This window comes from Scaptodrosophila lebanonensis, unplaced genomic scaffold (assembly GCF_003285725.1).
Source record: "Scaptodrosophila lebanonensis strain 11010-0011.00,11010-0021.00 unplaced genomic scaffold, SlebRS2 tig00000072-arrow-pilon, whole genome shotgun sequence".
NCBI classification, from domain to species: Eukaryota; Metazoa; Arthropoda; class Insecta; order Diptera; family Drosophilidae; genus Scaptodrosophila; species Scaptodrosophila lebanonensis.
The window spans coordinates 6,953,827-6,974,136 of record NW_022060558.1 but is presented as its reverse complement, the minus strand read 5'-3'; the positions used below and the strand labels follow the sequence as shown (position 1 = coordinate 6,974,136).

The 20,310-nt window shown below is 38.0% G+C and overlaps 1 protein-coding gene across 1 annotated transcript in view; it reads left to right on the top strand.

The window, feature by feature from the left end:
* The first annotated feature begins 4,048 nt into the window (after positions 1–4,048).
* The window catches only part of LOC115625218 (disintegrin and metalloproteinase domain-containing protein 12), a 40,317-nt gene continuing 24,055 nt past the window's right edge, over positions 4,049–20,310 (top strand). The window contains exon 1 of the mRNA XM_030520198.1: positions 4,049–4,891. Coding sequence (XP_030376058.1) covers positions 4,789–4,891 — 103 coding nt within the window. The 5' untranslated portion in view covers positions 4,049–4,788. The remainder of the gene's footprint in view (positions 4,892–20,310) is intronic.

Sequence of the window (20,310 nt, the reverse complement as noted above, 5' to 3'; positions counted from 1 at the left end):
TTTAACGCATGTTAATTGAGCGAACTTGATGCTGCAGTACTACCTGGAGTGAATTTGTTTCGCACATACACGGTGTGTTCCAAAGTAAACAGGACTTTAAAAAAAAAACAGAACAAATGGTTTTTTCGGCAAAATCAATTAATTTTATTCAAAATAGTCTGCTTCAATACAGCTTTTTGCACGTTCCAAAAGCATGTCGAACGAGTGTTTTAGCTCAAAATAGCAGAATTAACTGGATGAAAAATTCCGTTTTACGGAAGTTGTGGAAAATCGCTACTTGCGATGGGGAGAGGAGCAAAATTCTGAAACACACATTTTCTGTGTATTCATATAAGGCATGGCTTGGTCTAAAATTTGGTGGTTCTAGCTCGTAAGGTCTCCGAGATATGGTTGATTATACGAACGGCATTACGAAAAATTCCCATTATCGCGGAGGTGCATCAAAAATATAAAATTTAGTCAGCGTACACACATAAGGCATCTTTGTGCAAAAATTGGTGTCTCTAGCTGTGTGTTCATACGGATAAACAGGGCTAGATCGACCCGTCTTGTCATGCTGATCAAGAATATACACACTTTAAGGGGTCTGCCACATTTTTTACCTCCCGCGAACTTAACATACATTGTACATTTCATATACAGAGAGTAAAAATAAGTCAAAAAAGTCTCGCCCCCTCTGGATTAAATGATGGCTACGTCAAGTAAATAATTTTTTTAGATATTCGTGAAAATGGATTTTTATGCCCTTTACCCATAGGATAAAAGGTTATACTAGTTCTGTGCGAATGTATGTAACAGACAGAAGGAGGAGTGGCAGACCCCACAAAGAATATATATTCTTGATCAGGATGACAAGTCGAGTCGATATAGCCATGTCCGTCTATCCGTCCGTCCATCTTTCTGTAAGAACGCAAGGATTTCGGAAAATATAAGAGCTAGAATAACAAAACTTGGTATCCAGATTCTCCTGAGTTGGAGAAATGACGAGTTTGTGTTTTTTTTTTTCTAATACACTCCCCCGCAATTCGTGTTTTTTTCCATAACTCCCATAATTTGTGGAATTTTGAATTCAAATTTGGTTATTACATCCAGTTAGTGATTATGTGTCCGTTAAGTATCATCATGATTGGTCAATTCTTAAGAAAGTTATAGCCATAAACAAGGGCGTAGGCAGAAGGGGGGATGTGGGGGGAAAAATAAAACAAACTCGTACAGCATACACATAAGGCAACTTTGTGCAAAATTTGGTGTCCCTAGCTCTTATACTTGTAGTCTCTGAGATCCAGGTGTTCATACGGACGGACGGACAGACAGACATAAAGCGACTCGTCTTGTCATGCTGATCAATAATATATATATTTTGTAGGGTCTGCCACGCCTCCTCCTCCACAAAGTATATACAGTGAAAACTCCCTTAACGGACACCTCTTTTAACCGGACACCCCTCTTAGGCGGACACTTTTTCTAGAACATTCGTTTTGGTGTACTTTTTAGAGCAAGTTCACCGTTTTTGTTCGGACACTCTCTTGACCGGACGCGGACACTATTTTTCGAGACGCGTACCTTTTGGTAATGGACGTTTCAAATGCATGGAAAATAGTTTCATATTTTTAATACTTCTTTTATTTCTTTCTACGTATACCTATGTGATTTACTCGTACTACAGGATTTTTATAAAATAGCCTAACTTCCGCTATTTGTGCACATATTATTGTTATTATATAATTATTTCACAGTTATATAAGATATATAATAATAATAGGAGTTCTTGAACAAATATTGAAAATTAAATTAAATGTGTAGTTATTTAGCTCAAGAATGGTTGCAAAAGGAAAATATTTTAATTTTATAATAATTTGCAAGAGTAGTGAATATCTGTTTTCTTCTACCATGGCTGAAGCCAAGCACTGCACTTCTGAATGGCGCACATTTACTCCAAAATTGGTTTTTAAGGAAAAAATTTACAAGGTTCAAAATATAGTACAAGTATATAAATGTAAAATTATTGAATGAATTTGGATCTTCATTTTTATAAGTGATTGTTATATGTAAGTATTTACAAAATCCTAAAGTATTTTTTATATTGAATAAAGTCAATTTATTTTAATCGCCTAAATAGAAAAACAATTTAAATAAGCAAAAGTGAGTGTCCGGCCAAGAGAGGTTTCACTGTATATTCTTGATCAGCATGACAAGACGAGTCGATCTAGTCCTGTCTGTCTGTCTGTCCGTCTCAGAGACTATAATCGACTATATCTCAGACACTATAATAGCTAGGGACACCAAATTATTTAGTCAGATGCCATATGTGAATACGAAGAAAATGTGTATTTTGAAATTTCCCTCCCTTTCCCCCACAATCACTGATTTTCCAAAACTCCCGTATTTCTTGGAAAATTCATTGAAATTCGGAAAATGTCTCCAGTTAGTGATTATGAGTCCGTACGTTTCAGATTGATAAGCCGATTTAACAGGAAGTTATAGCCACTGTATGTATATATGACCAAGCAGTGACCGCAGCTGTTGTTGTTGTTGCTGTTACTGCTTTGCACAAGCACACGGACACACAAACACACCATACACGCATAATTATTCTGCACATTTGTATGTACAGAGCATTTCAAAGTCGGGACACCCGACTTTAGTTTCTCTACTTGCTTTTTTTCTAAAAGTGTGGACAAATTCTTTTTGCATCTCGGAAACAGAAAAAAAGAACAAATGTTCAATGATAGTCTTTTGGAGAAGGCCCATGAGCAAAATGATTATTTTAATGCGATCGAAAGTGTGGAAAGTGTATATTTACAAAATATGCAGTTTAAAGGGTTAACTATGCAAGTGTGGTGTTTTTGTATGCCTTCACCCTGAAGCTGAATGATATGACATACTATGTTATGTTCGAGTGTCAAAAGCTGGTCAGTTTATTGATACACTAATATGAAGTGTGAAAATAGTCGCATTAGGGTTTCGTTCCATGGTGAGTATTTTGATGTGGTGTGTTCTGAAAGAAAACAAAATGCTATAAAGTTGAAAGAGATTACACTTTATCTTGGTTTTGGTTGGCTCAACTATTAAATACCATGTACAATTTTAATTTATGAAATAAAATAAAACATATTCAATACTTTAATTTGGAAAAATATTTGATTTTTGTCGTGGGGACCAATTACCTAAAACCCTTTACCCACTTTGTGATGTTAATATTAACCATATAAACTTTTGTACCTACATACATTTATTGATACAGTGAAAACTCCCTTAATGGACACCTCTTTTATCCGGACACTCTCTTCGGCGGGCATTTTTTCTAAAAACATTCGATCGGTGTATAAAGTATTTAAGTATCCCCTTAAGCAGACACCCCTTGAATAAATTGTTATTGGGTTTGTGTATAATCTAATGTACATATGTAATCCATAATGTACATTTCCTATCATAATGAAACTTGGCATATGGACACGGTCAAAAATATATATACATAGGGTCTATCACCTGTTACATTTTTCACCTACTGTACATTTACAGACTACATAAATTTCCTGAACCCAAAAAGGAACCTGATCTGTTATACGCACGCAGACATAGGTGAGGGAATCCGCTACAGCAACTCGCCTGGCATAAATCAGTTTTGCAATTATTTATGAATATGATTATTACTATTTTATTCATTTTTTTTTTAATCAACCGATTTAAGCAAAATTTGTAAAAGAGGTAGAGCATTAAATATAATTTTTGTACTAAAATTTTGACACTATTATAAGTGGACACAGTATTAATTGTAGACAGTACTAACAAAAAAACAAATAAATACAAAAAAAATTGACGTGCCGGGGGAAATTAAATTTTTTCAACATGCCATTTGTTTCACTACAAAATTTGGCTTTATGTTTATGTGGGCATTTTTAGTAACAAACATTTGTTTTAGGTGGCAGCACGCTGTCGCATAGCAAGCAGCCTTTGCCATGTACCTAAACATGGGCAGCGTTGCACAAAATGCTAAACGAGTTCCTCAGTCGTGTGTATGTCCGTTTCTGTGTCGGGCGGGTGCGCGTGTTTTATTGTGTGTGTGCAAAACAGCGAGAGGTGTTAAATGTTATAATTTTATTTAAAAGAATCTAGAATAAGCAGAAATTAATCATTTATTATTTTCAAATGTGTGCGTGTTGTGAAAGCGTAGTGACAAAGTAATTCAAAGCTAAAGTTAACTCTGAAGAGTCCAATAGGAATAATTTTAACAACAAAGCTATATAAGCACAGTCAAGAAGAAGATTCACATGAGAAACAGAACTGACATACTCACGCAACCATACATCCATATGTACATCCAAACGTAAATACTGCCGTTATAATTTGTAAACCAAAACATATGTATATCGCTTTTTATTTATGCATCCGTGAGATACCTCCCCTATTTCTGCCGTTTCTGCCGTGTCTGCCGTTTTGTTCTCTCTGTTATTGTTTTCAATCGCGAGTGGCACTTTCCTGATTGAAGTGAAGAACGCGTTAAAATGCAGCGGCCAGTGATTTGTATTTAAATAAAACGCAACTGCATCTGAGTGCTTTTCCTGTGGGAGTTCCTCAATCTTAGCCTCAGTCAGAGTCAGGAAGTGATGTCACCGCCTTGGCCTGTCTTCGCAGAGAAAAAGAAACAGAACAGTTATTATCATTGCAGCTGCTGCGCAAACAGCGACAGCAGCACCACAAACGGCGACAACATCTCCGCTGCGCTGGATCCTTAGGATTCTCACACCCATAAGCTCATTGCTGCCACTGCCGCGTCGCATCGCGAAAATGCTATTCCACTTACAGTTGCTACTGCCGGTGCTGCTGTTGTTCGCCAACATATGTTTGCAACACGTCGTCGCTGTCACAGCTGACAATTTGGAGTCAAAAGGTGAGTGCGCGCACAGTCCATATTTGCAATACCCGCTCTATTTGGAAGGCTCCAAAAGATTCAAATCGCACAATAAAACAAATAAATACATAAATAAGAGCCCAAACAGACTCTGACGCTTCTCGCCGAAAACAAGTTACCATTCAAGTTCAAAATCCATGAGACAGTGGAGCCAATTAATAACGGAGTAAATTAACTGCAAATATTTTCATGAGTGTATTTGAATTTTCAACGATTATCCAACGGAATAATAAAGATCAAATATGTCCATATATGTATGTATACATATTACAAAATAAAAATGTAGATAACAGCGAACAGTTTATATATACTACTATATGAGAAAAATCGACAAGGTTTTAATTGTTTCAATAATAAAATTCGCTGGCAATTTTGCGCAATCATAACAAGGCGGGTAGTGAGCAACAATTGAAAAAAACGTATCCGAACTTTTCCCTGACTGTGCCGACTGTCGAAGACAATCCAAGTTTGGTTGCCGCTTTAGCCGAGCAGAGGGCCGTCGTCGTGCAACCTTGACAGTAGCTTGAAAAACCAGATTTAGCCTCATTTTGTTGTCATTGTCGTTGTTGCTACCGCAACGGCAAACACAAACAGAGATTTTGCTCGACACCAGACCAAATAACACAGTCTAAGTTAAGCAGACTGTTATTCAGTCTGTGTTTCCAACCATCCAGTATGTGAGCCAATACTACGGGGAGCTGTAAGTGCTTAGTACCTAAATAATGCAAAAGGCGCCTCCCTGAAGAGAGGGGAGGGGTGAGCAAGCATTTAGTTTGCACTTTGCGTTTATTATTGTTGGCGCTGCTCAGTATTTGTCGTCACTTGTTCAGTGTTTAGCGTTCGTTTATCTTGGTGTCGCGTTTTATCAAAATCTCACGTAGTCCGATATGGATGGGCTTTTATGCTTTTTGCACCACTCCAGGGTTTCTTCCTGCTTGATACTTGCTCTTGTTGCTAGTGTTGCTTCTGTTAGCGTTTGCTGGCCATTTGGTTTTTAAATGCAGAACGGCACTCACGTAACAACAATAGAGAAGCAGCGGCAATACCTTTTTACCTGGCCTCTATTAAGTGGCCGCTTGGGCGGACTGGAGGGTTGGGACCGCAAGACTGACAAAGTGACAGACTGTCAGATTGGCAGACGTAGCGACTTTTGCATTTTGTGGAAAGGGGGCAAAAACAAAAACGATCGATTTTATAAAACAAGCGGCACGCAGCATTTGCTCTTTTTGTGGGGCTGGTGGCAATTGTTGCTTTTTTGGCTATTAGTGCTTCATTTGTTGTTGTTATGTTTGGCACGCAGGTTTATCTCTCTTTTGTTTCGTTTTTGCTTAAGCAACCCATTAAATGTACTGCGAACAACTTTCTTTTTCACTTTTAAAAGACAGCATGCAGTGAATTTTCAAAAACGATTTCAAGAATTTAACGTTTCCACACGTTTTGTTTGTTTGTTGTTTTTAATGATCAGCACTGTTAAGTGAGATCACATTTTAATGCATGTCTTACCTGCAACTTTAATCAATTTTATTTTGTTATCAACAAGGCAAAGGCTTTTTAAAGGCCTCGTGCAGTAGGTCCACACTTAATTTCATCTTCAAGTTTTCAGTACCTGTTAGCTGTTAGCCACTGTAAGATTACATATGTACATACTAAACTATGTACAACAATCATACTCTGACCGCCACGTTTGTTGCCGATTATTTTGCAACTGCTTTTGGCAACTGGTTTTGCGGCCATTTGAGTTGATTTTATAATTTTGTACAACTTTTTAAGAAACAATCGCCGTTGCTAACATAAAAGGTATCGCACTTAGCAGTTTAAAAACTCCCGCAACCAAAATGAATACTTACAATTGATCCAAATATATTCTTATCAGACATATTTATATTTTACCCAAGACACACCTAAACAGAAGACCATACAGAAGTTCGAAAGTGTGAAAATTAAAGATGAGTTGACGATCAAAATATACTTGTACATCTTAATTGAAATCAATTGATGCTAATTCGTCCGTTTTCATTATAATCACATCTTAATTGATCTTAAGCCCGACTACATGCAACAGGAAAACACTTCCTACCTTTTTGAACTATTGTCGCTTCAATTTGTTCCCTTGTCCACTTTTCGCAATTTATGCAAATATCATAGTCGAGAGTTGCAAACTCAGCTCCAGCAGCAACTTTCTGTCCCCAGAGTGTGTCTGTGGATTAGGGCTTCCGTTTTAGAGAGGAGGTATCTACTCACTCGCTGCCGAGATGCTCATTTAAATTCTTTTGACCTGACTCAATCAAGTCGAGCTTGAAGCTGCGAGTTTGCAATTGTGGTCGCTATTGTTGTTTTTGTTGGCGTTGTCTCTAATTGACTTTAGCTCGCCCTGCCTTCAGAGCATTCAATAAAGCTGAAGGAGAGGCAACCAACTGACCACTTGAACAATGACTTGTTGTTGTTGCTGCTGGCGAATCGAGTTACACACTGATAGAACAGCCATAGAAAATTAAAGACGTGTCATCACTCACTCCACTGCCTTATAAATGTAAAAGAAGAGTAACACGTTTTATTGCAGTCCGTTGGGTCCCACGTTGTTGGATCCCACGCGGGTACAAGGTTCGGGTGTTGTGATAACCACAATACCGCCTAAGCTGAACCCTCGAGTAAGTTGTCTTTTTACATGGGAAAGCAAGTCGCAGAGAAGTGCCAATAACTGGTCCGAAACCCAGGCCTAATAGTCAAAATTGTGCATGCAAGGCACCAGTGGACAGTTTTTCAATCAGACAATCCAACAGTCCACCAATATGTTAGTCGGTCAGCCAGTAAGGCTGTAGTTGGGTTTGGCCGTACTCCGAGAAGGGGCTTACAAACAATCACAACGACTTTCCTATTCAAATTGAATCATTTCGACAATAATCATCGATCAAATTGACTTTGAACATGCAGAGGGTAGACTGCGCACACTCTTCTCTTATTTAACATTGTTATAATTGTAGCATTTATGGCAACGTTCCACGGACACGTGTGCTGAAGGGTCGCTCTTGATTTTGGCACGTGCTCGAGTCAATCAGCTGTTTTGTTTAGGGGTTGAGGCGCGAGGCCCAAGAGAATTGTGTGCTGGTATTGCACTCAATATGCCCAGTTTTGGGGTTGGTTTAATGATGTTGATCCGAATTCATAGAGCTACGCATACAAAACGGTTAAACTCTACACTCCTTAGACAAAAACTAACCTAATGAGCTTTTAATTTCACGACAGACGAAACAGCAGAGAATGGATATAGTATATTGTTAGTAGTATATTATTGGATTATTCATATACATAGACTCGATTCTAATGTAAATATATATAAATAATAATATATAAAATATACAGACAATGGGAATTTAAGAGCGCGCCTTGCATTAGTCATCATCAAGTGGGTTCTGCAGTTTAGGGGTTTCGAGGAATTCGATATTCTTTGCGTTTGCTTGGTGCTTGATGTCTTGGATAACTGAGATTGCTTGGAGTACCTTTCGTGTTCCCAATGATGGCTTAAAAATACTTATATGTTCAATGAATTTGTTAGATTTAAGCGTGAAAATTCACATAAAATGGAAAGTGTAGCACTCGAACTGTTTCTATTTGTTTGCCTCAGGCCAAACAAAACTGATTCGAGTTGCGGCATTTGTTATTATTGGCGCTGCAATCATAATATTGACTGCATCGATTGTATTTTTTGTTGTAGTTATTATTGTTCAACGCCCAGAGTTTGGAAGAAAGAACAACAAAAAAAGGTTAGCCACGACCTCTCCCGGGATATGCAGTTGCTGCCATGCTGCTGTTGTTTTTGATGATTAATCAAAAGGTAAGAACCGATAGGAAAGGGCCGTAATGAGAATATGTAAATAGTTTGATGCAATCGTGGCGTATCGAAATCAAATGCATATACATACATACATACATATAAATATGTACAGCCAAACAAATGTGCATGCATAAGAAGTGCATGCGTTACTGCACTGAGCTTGTACAAGGGAGCTATGTACAAGGGGCCGCGGGTTTTGTATTGCCTAATTTATGCGTAGATTTTTATAGTTTATTTAATAGCACACATGTGATTGGCATAAATAAGTAAGAAATGCCATTCATGCCACTCATACCATACTCAACCAATGCTCAACCATTTCAAAAGTAATAAAACAAAATTCGCAACGGAAGTGCGACAACACGCTAGAGTGACCAGTCCGACCAACCCGAATAACCAAGCCCCGTAGCCTGACTCTTCGCTCTCTCGCCGGCCAGCAGTCACCAGTTTGCCAATTTCTACACGTGAGTGAGTCATAACAAAGTTTTCCGTTGCAAAGGCCACACAGGGAGAACGAGACAGTGGTCTAGAAGAGGCAGAGAGTGTGAGAGAGAGAGAGAGAAAGTGAGCGTTTGTCTGGAAATCACTCATGCACTTAGCAGCCAGCTAGAAGGTGTGCAATTGTGCTTATTTTACAATAAAACGTAACAACGACAACAACAACAGTGCTGACGGAGATGGCGACGCAGACAGCGAAAGCCATGACGTTGCCGCGCTGCTGACGCTGACAAGGTTCACTGAACTGCTACACAAAATTTTGGTTTGCGTTTCATTTACACATTAATATACATAGATACATAGATATAAGTTTTAAAAAAGTTACACAAGTTTTTAGTTTTTTATGATATGCTTCTTTTATTTTAGGAAGTGCATATATGTGGACAGGTATACATTTATATGTACATATATATACACACATGTATATGGGCGTGCATTTGCGCAACTGTCTACACATTTATAACGCACGTACTTGTGTTTCTTTGACTTGCAGCAGGGGACGCACGTTTTGCCTTGAATTTAGGCCAAATATAAATGTTCACGCATATTATAATGCATTGGCAGTTTTCTTTTTATATGTGCATATATACATATGTACATATGTGTAATATTTTCCATAGCATCCTGTGTCCAAATGTCCCGGCATATATTAATACCCAAAACTAGACTATAATTCTATATAACATACTACAAAATATATAAATGAGGCCCTCGGCCCTCTCGAGTCTTGTGTTCGAGATAAATATACACACTAGCATTTTACTACAGATCTCACATCCATGTTACAAGTTTCATTCACATAAAGAACGCTGATTAGGCGGTGTAAACAAAGTCGAAAGATAAGGCCCGACAAGCCCCTGCTGGCTGCATTGCAATTGTTTTAATCTCAAGAAAACAGCAGTCAGTGTATACTTTGTTCTACCATTGTATAATTAATACACATAGGTTCGAAGTGAAAATTTCTTTGTAGCTTTTAATTTCAAGACTTTATAAATAAATCAAAGTCAAATACTCTCTTTATATTCCTAGCACCAGTCAAAATTAGTTATCCTTATCGATCTAGGGGTCGATCGGTCTTAGGCAATGTCCAGCTAAATAGTGTTCAAGCATACATATGTACATAATCCTATACTATGTTTTCTCCGAATCCCAATATTGCGCCGCTTCTAGCAATAATTATTTGATTCGGTCTGCCCCCAGTCCGATTTTTTGAGTGCGTTCTTTAAAGTTCTTGTAAAGTTTAGAAAAACTGGACAAGCATAGCAACACAAATTAGATATCTAGCACTCAATGGCAGTGCACTCTGTGTCTCTAACCCAGAAACCCAAAGACCAACAGCGCCAACGACTAATTGAATTAACATGCTGTCGTTAATATGATACTTCGATTTTCGATTGTTTCTCATTCTATTTATATGGCGTCCGACTCCCCTCACTTTCCTAGCGGGGCGACGGTTCACGGTTTGGAAGTTTGGGGGATAACAAGGGACGTGCGCGCTTATCGAATCTTCTCCTTAACTTTTTGGCCCTATCGAGAGTTCCTTACTCTGCACGCTGCAAGCTTCACAAACTGCTGAATGGTCGCTGCAACCATCGCAATGGAGCAAACCCAAGGAGAATCTTTATTTAAAAAATACGCATTGTCGATAAGCAGCAACCATGAAGCAGCTGAGCACAGTTCGGCCCAGACGGCACTGCTGGACGAGATTAGAGGGGCTGCACTCGGGCTGTGCCTGGGCGTCTGAGTGCATTGCCTTTGTTCGTGCGCGCACTAATTGATAAAAAGAAAAAATATGTACACACATATACTTTTATATGTGGCAACAAAACACGCGCACACTGTAAACAAAGGCGTTTTAAACTGCATCGTTCTCCTCCTAAAGATGTCAGCCGGTCTGCACTTAGATTGCGTCGATAGGCTTTAATGCCATTACGCTAAAGTGTGTGTGGCTCTGGTCTTTAATTAAAATTTTGTGGCCACCGAACTCCCGCTGATTGTTAACAGCTGCAACCTGTTACCTAAACGCTCTTTCCACTTGGCTGTTGAATGGCACGTGTTATGTTAGTTTTTTATTTTGCTTCTGCAAATTGGACTCTCATTAACACGATTGCATTAGTTCAGCGCTAATTGCAGTTGCATAACAAATCTTGCATGGTGTGTATATTTTTGTGAGCCTCATAAAGCGAAATGAAAGCGAATGTTTTTTTAGCATTTGCAACCAATACTCCCTTTTTCGAAATGCTAAAATGGTAGTCCATTAATTCCTATTAGGAATCTTAATTTTCTGTGTTTCAGCAGCTGTGATTTTTTTTTATTTATGTAAACATTCTATATGTAGATATGTATATTCGGCGAATATATTTGGAGAACCCACACTGATAAAGCTTGATATGTAGACTCTGTTTTGACTTTATCTTTTTATTTTCCCCGCTATAAAACGCTGCCATTATTGTTCACCACATACTCTAAATATTGCACACGTTATTTAGGCATACATATGTATTTTATATCTTAATTTTAAATTTTATCCAAGTCGGTTAATCCTCACGGAAGGAGAGATGTTGATAAATGTAATAATTTTCTCTGAATCTTTCAAAACCAGTACTTACTTACTTATTCACTTATTGCCCATTTCAATTATTATAATCATTGCTCTTGTCCGTCAGTATTATGGTTCGGAAAGTGTACATACAAGTACTACTTATATAAGCTGACTTTTTACGCAACAGCCCATGCGAGCTATTTCAATACGCCTTCCTGTGCATTATGAATACTTCCAAAAGCGTTGCTTCGATACGTGAGTAAGTCCACGCAAATGGCACACGCCAATTTCCTGTTGCGTTGTAAATATATATTTATACATATTTGAGTAGAAGGGTTTTGGGTTTATATTTGCCATTATTCTGAGTTATATATGGCAATTGTAATTAACTCGATTCCATAAGAGTGCAAAAGGAGTAATGGAAATGCAAAAGGAGTAATTCCAAATACTTTGTAAAGTATTCCCTATTTACATAATTAGGTCAAACAATTGCTCTTCAAAGCACTTTTTATCATCATTTTTATTATGTTTGGATTCAAACGACAGTTGTTGCCAAATCCGGGCTGTATGTAAATATAATCGCTAACATATTATTAAAGCTCATTTTAATAAAAATAAATATACGATATAGTATTGTCTGGCGAGACGAAATCTGTACTAAAGGTATACAACACATTGCTCTGACTCATTTGTTATATTACATAGATTATATTTTTTAATATACTTGTATGTATATACTTGAGTCTGTTAAACTAGAAATATTTTCAGAACATTTAAATATTCCGCTAAGTTCTGCCGACGTCACTAGTTTTATTTGAATGTGAATTTATAATGAACCATTGCAGCGCATGTGTATGTACATTTATGTATGTGTGTATGTTTATGTATTCATACATAAGTACATTCTTTGTTGATTACAATTGCTGGTTAAGCTTTTCCGTCATTGTTTCCGCAGTAAGCGTTAAAATCAAGCAACTTCCTGTCGGCACCCGCGGACACTGCCGATGTTGTCGTCGACGACTTTCTCAAAATTAAATTAGCCTAATATGGTAAACTACTACTACTCTAAGATAATTACTTTAATTTCGCTCTCGAAGCAATGACGCCATACAGTCTGTGCACGTATGTACAAGTATATATTTTCGAAAAGTCTTATATTTTGTGTGTTCTGGATGTGCGTGACACTCAATTTAGCCTCGTCAGACAGGAGCGTTGCGAGGCAGAGTGGCATACATAAATGGAAATTATGATGATGACTTGTTGACGAATTCGAATTCAAAAACAGAAATGTGCCAAGCTCGGCAGTCTTGTTGATAAGACGTAATTATGCGTGCAGGTCTTTGCCTGCAATACTCGTATATTCTAGTACAAGTAGAGCCAATTGTATATAGCTGTGATTGGGAAACGAGGCAGGGGGAATGTCAAGTCCCCAGCATCGCGTTGGCCCCTAGGTAGGTGAATCAATCTTAAAAACATTCACTCCCTCTGGGGTGTTCTGGGAAAAGACTGACCCATAATGGTGATCAAACGATCTATTAACTTACAGCATTTCAACTACATATTGTATATATTTATAGCCTGTACCCAAAGGGTGAAAGGCTATACTAGTTTTGTGCGCATGTATGTAACACACAGAAGGAGGCGTGGCAGACCCCACAAAGTATATATATTCTTGATCAGGATGAGAAGCCGAGCCTTGTCCGTCCGTCCGTCTGTCTGTCCGTATGAACGCAAGGATCTCAGAAAGTATAAGAGCTAGAATAACCAAACTTGGTTTCCACATTCTCCTAAGACCGAGAATGTACGAGTTTGAGTTTTTTTTCGATGCACCCCCCACTCCCCCGCAATTCATGTTTTTGTCCATAACTTCCATCATTTTTAGATTTTCGAACCCAAAATTGGCATATACCTCCAGTTGGTGATTATGAGTTCGTATGCCTAGATTCATTATGATAGGTCAATTCTGAAGAAAGTTATAGTCATAAGTAAGATCGCTGCTCATGCGCTGCCTGCAGCTCTGTCGGCAGCGCTGCCCGCAGCTGTTGTTGTTGCTGCTTTGGTTCAACTTTGTGCTGCATACATACACGCATATAAACACGCATAGGTACGTGATGTAAATATATGCTGTTAAAACTGAACATAAACATGTATTCTAATTTAATTGAATTAATTAATTAATTCATTCATTTTTTTAATAATTTAATTTTTTTTAAATTTTTTTTTTTTAATTTTTCTTTTTTGTGGAGAGTACAGGCTATTTTATTGTCGGGCTTGCCCGACTGTAGCGTTCTATTTTGTCTAATATGATTCATTCGATATATCTGACTAATGTACTGGCCAATTATAAGTATTCAAATAAATGTTTTTTGAGATGCTCATGAATATGTAGTACTATGTATAAATACGATGACTACATTTTTTTCGTAGTATGGCGCCGGCTTTAGTTTTCAATTGATTACCTAAAAATGAGAGCGTGTGGACATTTACAAAAAGGTTGCGTATATCTCGTGATACTTAAGCTGAATATATGTAAATATGTTAAATATTTCTCCGCTTTCGTGAGCCATGCAAAAACAATCATTTCATTACAAGTTGAATGTACACGACTTTCATGTAATTGCTGTTTTCTTTGTATTAATTAATAACGACTTTAGGTTATAACCCAATTGGCTTTAATTATCGTCACTAGTGTGGACAGCCAACGCCCAAAAGCTGAGCAAAGCCGACTTGATTTTAGACGCGACTTGGAGTTTCCCCATAACATCCACTTTTGTAATTGCCATACACTTGAATGGCGATTGATTACAACTTTGTTGGTTGGTGTTCGCTTTCTTTCAATAGCTTCTGCGGCTGTCTAGATGTCATTCGAAAAGAAAGCGGCAACTGTTGTTTGAACAAGATTGCAGCCACACTAACATTTAAAGATATAGTTTCACTTTTGCTTGTCACCGGCTTACAACTAAAAAGTTGAGCCTTGGTCGAAAAATGTTTTCTAAATCGTAATTACTCGTACATTTCTTACAAACTTGCAGCGTCCAAATTTTTATGAACACTGCCAAGTTCCAACACCTTGGCAGCTTGTAACTCTGTCAGCATTTGACCCAATTCGTAGAGCTGACAAGCGCATTTTCATGCTTTTTGTGGCACGAACATAAACTGTATTCCAAGGACAGGCAACACACTGTGGGCCAAATTATTAATTTACAACAAACCACAAATTCACCCAAATTTTAGTCTATTTTCAACAAATAAACAAATAATTGCCTATATTTCCACTACACTATTTGAATTCGACAAGAATTTATATATTTTGTTTTTGGATATGACATATTTTTGGCAAGAAAGTTATACTAATACCTCGAGCCAACACTTCACATTTATTAAGACTTCTCAGTTTGAATAGAAACTGTTTTCACTTCGAAATTTATTACTTTTGATATATTCTCGAAACAAATGACTTATAAATGCAAATGTTTTTGAAGAAATAGTTAAACTTTTTCATATATTTTGGTAAACAACAAAATTTGGTTACTTTTAAAACCTGTGCTGATTGTTTAATTGTGCAGTTACCCTGAGTATTTGAGGCTGCCAATGCTCAAAGACTCCTAACACTAAGTAGTGTTATGGCCAGTCGGTGCTTAGCTACTGCCGAGTGCCAACATACTTATTTCGAGTGGTGCATGTGTTATGACAATGATTTATAGGACACACGAAAGGCACAGATATTGAAATTTAAATTGTTGGACCATTTTCCCATTTGTTGTACGTAATTTGATATATTCTTTGGCTCATGTCATTTGATATTTGAACGAGTTTCAGTTCCTTTTGAGCAGCTCTGTTGTGACTTTTGGCAACTGTCTGTACACTTAAAGTTGCCATCATTTGAAACGCTTGACTTTATTTGTAATTTATATACATAGTGGGAGTGTGCAAAATGCATAGAAACGATATTTGAGTTAGAATTGGTGGAGCAAGTCTGGGCCTAAAGCTGATATCAAACAGATCCTTACCACCATCCTACCACTTCGAATTTGTTGTCGGCCCTTCAGTGACTTGATCTCTGTCCGCAGGGGACTCGTTTGACCTTTTGCAACAGATTCTGATAACAACGAAACACTTCCCATTGCTCTTATCTTTGTGAGTTGAATATGGCTGGGAACTGCTCAAAAGTGGGCCATTTACGGTCTTATCTGCACGTTCTCGAGCTGTAGCCCCTTTGTTGTGGCAATTAATATTAACGAACAGTAAGATCCTAGCAATCGATTTTGTGACACACTCACAAGCTCACAGACATTCGACTGTCAGCATTAACTTATGAGCAGCATTTTTGTGCATATTGCGGTTGGCCTTTCGTTAGCGTCATGTGCCGACTGCTAGGCTTTGTCCTTGGCGACTTGTGCGGCAATTCGCTTTGGTTCTGAGAAGAGGGCATGTCAGGGTTCATTGTTGTATTGATTAACAAATAAGGCGCTGCTCAAGTTACACACAAAACACAAACAACAAGGAGCACACAGCGTTACTTAAAAACAAACAGGCACACTCATTTCATTATATTTGAGTTCACACACATGTACATATTTACATACACACTATATGTATGTACGTATGTACAAGTATGTGGGTCCATTGAAAGGTGTGCCAGAGTTCCCTTTGGTGGGGGTGTGGCTGGCGTTTTACATTTCAAACGTTTTCATTATCCGAGTAATGTCGGCGAGGTACTTCCAACGCCTGGCGACTTTCTGATATTGCCGCCCCTTTAGTAGTTGCACAACATGCAGCGCAATAAATGTTCCACTTGCACCCACGCCAAGCCTTCGGCAACCACGCCCCCCACGCTGCAAGATGCAGCCAGCCTTTTTTGTACATTTTGCAGGGATGCGCGGCATTCTCCCGAATGTTTGTCTTGGCGCGCTTTTAATTTATTGCACTTCCTGTGGGAAGACAAGCGGACGATGCCTTTACTTCAGGCAGAGGCCCAGGCAGCCAGCCATCTGGCGGCATTAATTGCCTTTCTTCTTTTTTATGGGCGTGTGCAATATTAGCGGACGACAGAAGGACAGCCATTAAGTACCTCCTTTGTCACTCACACTTTTGCAAGGCTGCAGCTGTTAAGGCGTAATTAGCAATTTAGTTACTTGGGTACTTTGGCTTTACTTGGCGTTCGCCGAATCATCAAGCACGCTTCGGTAGACTGTAGGATCTGCTGATTGCAACAAAATCAATTTGTTCGACGGCCCCTCCAGCTCCTTTGTTAATGAAATGTTCATCTCTGGTGCATCCATGACGATTCCAGGGAATGCCACTCTCGAACAGATATGTAGGAATATATACAAGTATGTATACTTACGAGTACAACTGAACGGGGTGCGTAACTGGCAGCACTTTTATTTCATTTTCTCTTTTATCCGTCAGTTTGTTTCAGTCGAAATCAATTAAATTCGTGCAATGAACTCGTTCGGATGCCTTTTGGTTCGCCTGTTTTGTCGTTGGCCAAAGCGGCTGAAGTTTATTGAAGCCATGCCCAAATACAGTGATCTGCCATTCATAGCAACAGCAATGAAAACAACAACAACAACAGCGAATCAACAAGCGTACAAAATCGTAGCAATTAATTGCAAAATAGTTTTTGTTGTAAAGCTCGACGAAAATGTAAGCGAATGTGGAAAAATTGCCATTTACGTGTATGGTAAAAGACTATACTAGTTTATGCGAAAAAATGTACCACAATATATTCCTGATCTGCATGTTGAGATGGGTCGATATAGCTATGACCCTCTATCTGTATATATGGATGCAAGGAAATCGGAGGGTAAAAGAGGTGGAACAAACAACTAAAAAGCCGCTGTAACTGGCTTTTGTGTCGCTTTTCAGGACATACTCATATATGTAAATGTATTTTACCAATTAAAGAGAATTACATTTTATTCATCACACACATTCAAGGAGCAATAAGAATGGTGCTATGTATTATCAGCTTAGCTTTAAAGTACATTTTCCGCAAAAAATATACTATAGTAGGTTGACATATTTAAATGTATTACAAATCTCGTTTAAATAAAGAACTACGCCATCCAGAGAAGCTGCCTACAAGAGTCCTTTGGTGATACATTTGTTGGAAACTAGTTTAATAATAATTTATTAAAAAAAATTAGAAATGATATCGGGGACTTTAGTATCCAATTGCTATTGTAATTCATTAATTAATTCATATATATGGTTTTGTTTTAATTTCGTACTTCATGCACATTATTCTGGAGGGCTTAATTTCAATTTTATTTCATCGCTCTCTCATGCTCAACAACTTCTGCCGCGAGCTCTCTATTTGTATATAGTATGTGACTGCGCTCGCTTAATATATGCCATCATGAATGAACAATATTTGCGCCACAAATTTCGGTGAACCAATGAGTAGTTAAGCTTAATTGGCGAAATTACGCCGTCAGCAGTAGCAACAACAAATGCCATGTCTGGCCACGACCTTGAACACAGGGAACGTGATAGCTCGTCTTAGAAAGTTGTTGTCTGCGGCGCACGAAAGCCTCGAAATGTGGTAAATAGTTTTTCCGCTTTCCGAAATATGATATCGATTTCGTTGTTTATTAATCAAACAACTAGAGAGGAAAACTTGTTGGCTTTAATTGGTTGTGTGGCGACATGAAACCACAACCCGTTTGTCATTTGTTGTTACTGTCAGCTGCACTCGCTTTGCCTTAAGCTACAACATGTGAGCTAAATATCTATGATTTATATGATAAGTGTGTGGTTTACAACGATGGGAAAGTGGGCGCTCCCACTTGAGTCTACAACCTTGGCCGTCATATTGGGGTTCAATGTTAAAAAGCATTTTATTTGAAGGCAGCTGCAGTTTCATTAAATATTAATAAATACTTATATGACAAAAGAAATACCCTCTTTACATCACATGCTGGATCTGGTTGCAAATAAATTCCTTCTTAAGCACATAATGGACGACCTCTGCTAATTACATTATTTTTTTCTTTCTACTTACAGGTAAGACTGTTCAGCAGTGACCAACCTAATCCCTTAAACAACCATAATTTGGAAAGACAGTTGAGTGAGTCATTTCCAGATGTCTATCGCTAGCCTTCAGCATTATTATCCACTAGCCTGGTTTTATAATTTGCACACTTATATTTTTCTGCATTTGCTGTCCAAACTAGAGCATTATATTCGTCTATGTACTCCAATTCTCAGCAATAAAGGTCGGCACACCTATATATACATAGCGAGCAACAGCAGTCAGAACCACAAAAACAACAACCCTTATCAACTAATTATAATCGCAGTCCTACATTCTAACTCTTCATTTTGACAGCGAAAATGAAAAAAAAAAACAACTCTGGACAAACACAAACCGTTGAAAGGTATTGTCGGCCAAACTTAGTTGTTGTTTTTAGTGTGCTTGCTGTTGCTGTTATTTGTATTATTACCTTTGTTTAGGCCGAACAGCTGTTAGTCATGATATGTAGCGCTCGTCGCAGTTATACTGGGTTGTGGCAATAATGAACACATAACCTATAGAATATGGCGGAGCAAACCCCAAAAAGTAGGCGAGTCGCGTATCTCTTAAATGTACATGGAATTTAATTTTGGATTTTAATTAATTAGTATTCTACAACGAATACGGTACTCAAGGCACGGAAACCCAACTCTTACGTATCCTGTTTCGACTACAGGGCTCGAATTAAAAAAATTTACCATTAAAATCGTTTCTATAGCAGCTATATGATCTATATACTTAAAAATAGTGCTTAATAAAAATTATGTTCCATATTTTCTAAGTAGTACTGATATTTTCAAACTCAAAATTAACAAATAATGTGTGAAATGTTTTTTTGTTATGCTTAGTAGCTTTAGATTAGATAGATTGGTAGACAATATTGATATATTCCTGTACTACGGAATGGTGGCCAAAATTCAAGAAAATATAATAAAATTCCACATACTAGTCTGATACTAATGTGGACTTAAATTCTTCAGAAATCCAAGTGTTCTTGACAACTGACGGATTTGCAGTTTAAGCATAAGGAATATACTTTAAGGAGTCCGAGATGTTACTTCTGCCCATTTCATACAATGATATTTTAAAATAATATTTTAAACCAGGCTACAGCGTATACTTGCGAGATAAATTTCAACAATACAATTCAAATTCCTGATTATTGAGTACTTCAAGAACAAAGCACCTACTATTAAAAACAAGTAAAAAAGCTAAAGTCGAGTGTCCCGACTTTGATATAATAATAGGCGATTATACGAATGGAAAATCCCCATAGGGGGGAAGTGGGGGAATCGGGTAAACCCCCATAGGGGGGAAGTGGGGGGGGGGGTAAAAATCAAAAAAAATATAGCAAACTCGTATAGCGTACACACATAAGGAATCTTTGGTGTCTCTATCTCTTATAGTCTCTGAGATCCAGGTGTTCATACGGACGGACAGACAGGGCTAGATCGACTCGTCTCGTCATGCTGATCAAGAATATATATACTTTGTGGGGTCTGCCA